The sequence below is a fragment of the Lathyrus oleraceus genome, chromosome 5 (genome assembly GCF_024323335.1).
Source record: "Lathyrus oleraceus cultivar Zhongwan6 chromosome 5, CAAS_Psat_ZW6_1.0, whole genome shotgun sequence".
Taxonomy (NCBI): domain Eukaryota; kingdom Viridiplantae; phylum Streptophyta; class Magnoliopsida; order Fabales; family Fabaceae; genus Lathyrus; species Lathyrus oleraceus.
The window spans coordinates 43,604,632-43,610,868 of NC_066583.1; the positions used below are offsets into that span (position 1 = coordinate 43,604,632).

The 6,237-nt window shown below is 35.4% G+C and overlaps 1 protein-coding gene across 1 annotated transcript; it reads right to left on the bottom strand.

Moving 5' to 3' along the window:
• Positions 1-3,564: 3,564 nt before the first annotated feature.
• Positions 3,565-5,928, bottom strand: LOC127084610 (altered inheritance of mitochondria protein 3-like). Its single transcript, XM_051025098.1, has 3 exons — positions 5,762-5,928; positions 4,776-5,660; positions 3,565-4,691 (listed from the first exon to the last, which is right to left on the bottom strand). Exons 2-3 carry the CDS (start codon positions 4,848-4,850, stop codon positions 3,618-3,620), a joined length of 1,149 nt encoding a protein of 382 aa, XP_050881055.1. The 5' UTR covers positions 4,851-5,660; positions 5,762-5,928; the 3' UTR covers positions 3,565-3,617.
• Positions 5,929-6,237: the final 309 nt, after the last annotated feature.

Consider the following 6,237-nt stretch of genomic DNA (forward strand, 5'->3'; position numbering starts at 1 on the left):
TAAGACACTTTGGAAGAGGAGAACACAGAGAATTGTCCGACGTCGAGAATTATAGAGATCAAGGAATTCAGAGAGCGAAAGATTTTCATGAGCGTAAGCGATTGAAGATCCAAGCCATCCAATTACTTGTAATGTGTATTTTTTTTTTATCTTGAATCTGTTTTGAAAAATATGAGTAACTAAATCCCCCAAGGCTAGGATGTCCCTAATTTAGATCTGTAATAAATGTGAGTTTAAGATTGCATTTATAATATTGTTTTTACGGTAATCTTTTGATGTGTTTAATGCTTTCTTTTTCCGACCAATCAAGATTGTTGTATGGTTATCAATCAGGTTGGACCGCCATTGGTAAGGTTTTCATAAAATTACTCTGCAGTAGATATCACCTAGGACTAGGGATACCCTGTATGAATCAGAGCATTCTTGATATAATAAGGCTTAATTTCACCGATAATTTCCTATGGGTCTAGAAATTAGGGTAGAATGATTAAAGGATTTCTCACCAAGGAATTGGGAGAAAATACCCTTGACAACTGGTAGTAATTGATACTTGTTGATGCAATAGTGACTCATAGTTGTTACAGGGACAAATTATACACCTTCTCTGACAAATTATACACCTTCTCTAACATTGTCCTCTTCCCTTGCAAACCCTTATTTCACAGTATTAATTTCTTTTGCCTTTATTTTTATAAATCTGAATCTAAGACCCCTAACCATAATTTTTGTTTAATTGAACGATGATATGAATTCGATATTAACTTGCAGTCTTAGTGATCGACATTCGGAGAATTTCCCCTTTATTACTAAAATAGACAAAATAATACACTTGTTATTTTTCCGATCAATTACTATTAGGTTATATTATCATCACACTAGACCCTTTTATTTAAAAAACCGACATATTACTTACAAGAGCTGTCACACCCCGATTTTGACCCTGAATCACCAATTTAACACATTCGTCATAGTCGTTGCATCTTTACATATCATAACATGCATTCCATACCGCAGAGTGCCTAGAATATCAGTCGAAATAATTTTTTCGGATCTACAGACAAACCAGTTGAACTAATCGATGGATGTGCGTCAAATTAGTGAAATGAATTTTTTAAAATCAAGCTTCCAGATATCAGCTTTATTAATCTACGTTTCTCGTAGTTTAATTTGTTATGCTCGATTTATTTTTCAGCTAATTTTTTGGCCACTTTTTAATCAGCTCGAGCCTGTTTAACCGGTCAAAATTTATTTCAAAACTAAAAGAAACGTTGTATTTTTCCAATAAGTTTATTTCGCACTGATCATTTTGGTGCATTCATTTTAATTTTTTCGAGCACTTTTTCGCCCGACTTTTATTCATTATGAGTCCGTTTATTTTTATCTTTTTGTTGAAATGTTCGAAATAATTAAATAAAATTAGTTGTAATCTCACTTTAATTTTATTCTCGTTATTTTGAAATGTTTGATTTTGTTTTATTTTAATTTGTTTTAAGTCATCTTTGTCACATAAATAAAACTTAAGGGGCATTATGGGAAATTGAAGTAACATTTAGAACCCTAATGCATTGTATATAAATAACAGCATTGAGAAAAGAGAAAGGGGGAGCGGCGCTACTTTAGATCCAAGATCCCTTTTTTATTATTTGGAAAACTAAGAAAATGTTTGGGGTGGATCTTCATGCACACAGTATCCAACATTCACCCTTATGTTCCCTTTTTCATACTACAACATTCATCCAATAATCCTAATCTATTCCACTCATTTCTCCCATAGAAACCTCATTACAATAGCATACCAAGTAGCTACATTTTTCATGAAAACCTCACAACACGTTTCAACCCTCTTCACTAAACCTCTTCCCACACCATATCATCTTAATTTCTGCGCATAACATCTCACAACTTCATGAAAATAAATAAACCATTTCTATTCACACTAACAATATACATACATACATTCTGATTTTTTATTTATTTATAATTTTATAATATATATACTTGCAGATTTTTTATTTTATTTATAGTTTTATAACATATATATATATATATATATATATATATATATATATATATATATATATATATATATATATATATATATATATATATATATATATATTTGCAGATATTTTTTTTTATTTATAGTTTTATAATATATATACTTGCAGATTTTTTATTTATTTATAGGTTTATAATATATACATACTTGCAAATTTTTTATTTATTTATAGGTTTATAATATAATTTTATAATATATATATTTTTTCCAGTTTGAATCTAAATATATATATATATATAATATATATATATATATATATATATATATATATATATATATATATATTACTTTCTGTTTTTTTATTTTTATTTTATATATTATTACTTTACGTGGGTTTTATATATTATATATATACTGTTCTTTTTTAGTTTTATATGTATATACGGATTTTTTACTAATATAACCCAACTTTTTAAATTATTTCCCAAAATAACCCAAGTTTCAAAAAATTTCCCAATCTACCCCACCTTTAATAGGGAGGCGCCAATTGGATTGGCGCCCCCTCTTAAAAATTACAAGGAGGCGCCAATTGGATTGGCTAGGGCAGGTGCCCTAGCCAATCCAATTGGCGCCTGTGTGTATTTTTTAAGAGGGGGCGCCAATCCAATTGGCGACTCCCTTAAAAAAGCCTCAAATGAAAAAACTTCCAACATGAAAGTTGTAGATCTTTTCAAAACAATGAATTTGGATATAAATTTTGCAACATTTGGATTTTTTTTGAGAAAGTTATGGACAGTTGAAGTTGGACTTCTGAGTTTTTCAACTGTTATCTGACCTATAATGTTTTGTATTATTGCATGTGTTTCTTTTAGGAATATGAATTTTTGTCCAACATAACATTTGAAGTAGACATCTTAAATTTTGCAATGCACTTGGTCCCACCTCAAAATAATTAAAAATGAGTGAGTTATGTCCCTGCGAACTTGACCCAAAATTAGGGTTTCTGTCAAAACAAGTGTATGTGAACTTTGCCAAAAGGGACCAACTTCAAGCCCTTTAGTATGAATGATAAAAGCCTCAAATGACAAAACCTTTAACATAAAAGTTGTATATCTTTTCAAGATAATGAATTTGGACTAAAGGTTTGCATCATTTGCAGCTTTTATGAGAAAGGTATGGGCACCTGAACTTGGACTCTTTGACATTATAACTGTTATCTGAGTCATAATGTTTTGTATTATTGCATGTGTTTCTTTTAGGAATATGAATTTTTGTCCAACATAACATTTGAAGTAGACATCTTAAATTTTGCAATGCACTTGGTCCCACCTCAAAATAATTAAAAATGAGTGAGTTATGTCCCTGCGAACTTGACCCAAAATTAGGGTTTCTGTCAAAACAAGTGTATGTGAACTTTGCCAAAAGGGACCAACTTCAAGCCCTTCAACATAACAATAACAAGTCCTTGAATTAGGGTTTTTGACTTATAAATTTTTGTTTTATGATATGTGTTTATTTAAGAATTATGAAAGAAACTTAATGTTTGGAGAATACACAAAGATAAATTTGACATAATACGAATTGATATTAATAAAATTTGGATTTTACACAATGAATCCTAATGGTGATGACCGGGATCACCTAACCGACCTCCGGTCCCACATCCCCTAGCTATCCTAACCCTTGGCCCTAACCCACGTTGACGATTCTGAACCGGTGTTTGTTCATCTGATGGTCCAGGAGCGTCATTACCGCCTACAGGAGAAGATCCGTTGAGGTATTCAGCCAACTCAGCATAGTCTTCAGTATTCAATGATGGTGTACCGGCGTAGCTGAGCTCATGACCCATGCCAGAGAAGTTAGGGTGTGGTTGACTCATGGATGGGCGACCAGGACGGTTGAAGGGGGACATGGGTGACAATGATGGGTCTAGGAAAGGTTGGAAAGGTTGTTGGGGTGTTTGGAAGAGATATGGTTGTGGGATGTTTTGGTATTGTGATGTTTGGGGTTCTTGGCTACGGTAGGTGATGGGGCGGTTAGTGTTTTGGGTAAGGCGACTTTGGTAGGGTGATGGTGTGGGTGCGAAGCGATGTTCGGTCGAAGGTTGATGGTCCATTTGTTGGTGGTGGTATGGGGGATGTTCTTGGTTTTGGGGTTGGGTGAATGGCATGTTTTGGTTGTATGTTTGTGTATTTGTGGAACGGAAAGTTTGTCGGATAGGTGGTTGTGAGTAATTGGGCTGAGAATGTTGTTGGGGGTTAGATGTTGAGGCTTCTTGTGTGTAAGTTGTCTGGCGTGGGTCGTAGAGGTACATATCATCGGCGATGAATTGAAATCCAACTGATCTATACCAAGCCATATAAGTACGACTTGGTTTTACCTCATTTGGCATGACTGCGTCAGTTAAGACATGGTCATGACGGTGCTTCCACTTGCGACACTCTGATCTTGCGAATTGTTGCCAAGGGTTGAAGTTCCATTGGTCGTTCACTTTACGCATATGCCATTCTCCTAGGCTAGCTGGGGGATCTGGGATATTCTGGACCATACCAAACTGCAGCTTCACACGATCGGTGTTGTGCAGCTCCACTGTTGTGAACCGTATTATTGGTGTGCATGTTGTCCATACGGCTGCGTCTTCAGGGTTGATCTGATGCTCATGATCCATATTAAGGTATGGACGCCAAATGAACTGAAATGTTAAAGACAATAGGATTTAAATGAATGTAGAAAAAGTGAATATAATATGAAGAAATAATGTAATTATTTTGCTTACGTCTGCCGGTCGAAGGTGATCCAACAGGTTGCGATATTGAGTAATACAGTGTCTCGGACATCTGCTGTAATTCATACCGCGTGCCGACCATCTACACCAAAAAGTTAAAATAAATTAGTTATGGGTAATAAACTGTAAGGAAGGAAGTAAAGATATAGCAATTTAAACAACTTACTTTTTTGCATATGGAAAAGTGAAGGGGTTGCTATTGACCGGTGCTAGAGACGGTAGTCTTGACCATCCCCATGCTTGTAGCAAAACAGCACATCCAGAAAATGTAGAAGTATCTTTGTGGCAGTTTTTGCACAAAGAACTATAGAGATAGGCTAGACATGCGGATCCCCAACTATAACTACCTATTCTATCTATTTGTCTAAGTAAAGGTAAGTACATAATATGCATGCTAGAACCACTACCTTCGGGAAATAAAAAGGATCCTAGTAACAACATAATGTAACACCTAGTTTTAATGATTCGAGCTTCTTCGGTAGAATGCTCATCTAAATAAAAACTATTATAATATGACTTTAGGCGTGAAAGTAGTATACCTTGTCCCCTAGCATTATCATCTAACAAATCAACGTTTAAAAGCTCCATGCAAATTGAATTTGGAAAGTTGGTCTTACCATTAACAGCTTTGCCTTCAATTCGTAGTCCTAAAAGCATGTAGACGTCTTCTAACGTCACGGTACACTCACCGGTTGGAAACCAAAATGTGTGTGTCTCTGGCCTCCATCTTTCGCATAAGGCGAGAATGAATTTGTTATCTATAGACCAAGACATAATTTTGCTAAGGTGACCAAAACCGGCAAGTTCAACATAAGGTTGAATCAACGGGTCCATGTGGACAAATTCGTGAACTCGAGTGCGAAACCTTGAGACATCCTATAATAGAAATAATGTAACATTTGACTAAGTCGGTATTTCAAAATAAAATGGGGTTGGTGGAGATGAAACATAAAAAAGAAGTATAAGAAAATACTTACGTATGTCGCGATGTTTGCAACTGTTCCTCTGTGTGCTTCGCCCATTGTGAGTAAAGACATATTGTTGGGGAGTTGGTGTAGATGAAAATGGAAGATTTTGTAGAAGATGAAATTGTAACAGAAGTAATGTAGATGAAGTAGTGAGAAATGTAGATGAAGTAGTGAGAATGTTGGTGTGGAAGAATTGGTGAAGGAGTGGATCAATTTATAGGCAAATGGATGAGTGCATGAAAAATTGTGTTTGCATGGTGTCTCCACCTCATTTGGCGACCATGTACATTATTTAGGAGGGGGCGCCATTCAAATTGGCGACACCCTAGGGCACATGCATGCAAGCCTAGTTCTGAATGCTTGGTTTCAAGGACTGACTAAGGGGGGCGCCATTCAAACTGGCGACCATGTGCAAGTCCTAAAGGTAGGCGCCAATCCAATTGGCGCCACCCTTTGCATGCTCAACACGTGGCATTGCTGTCTCC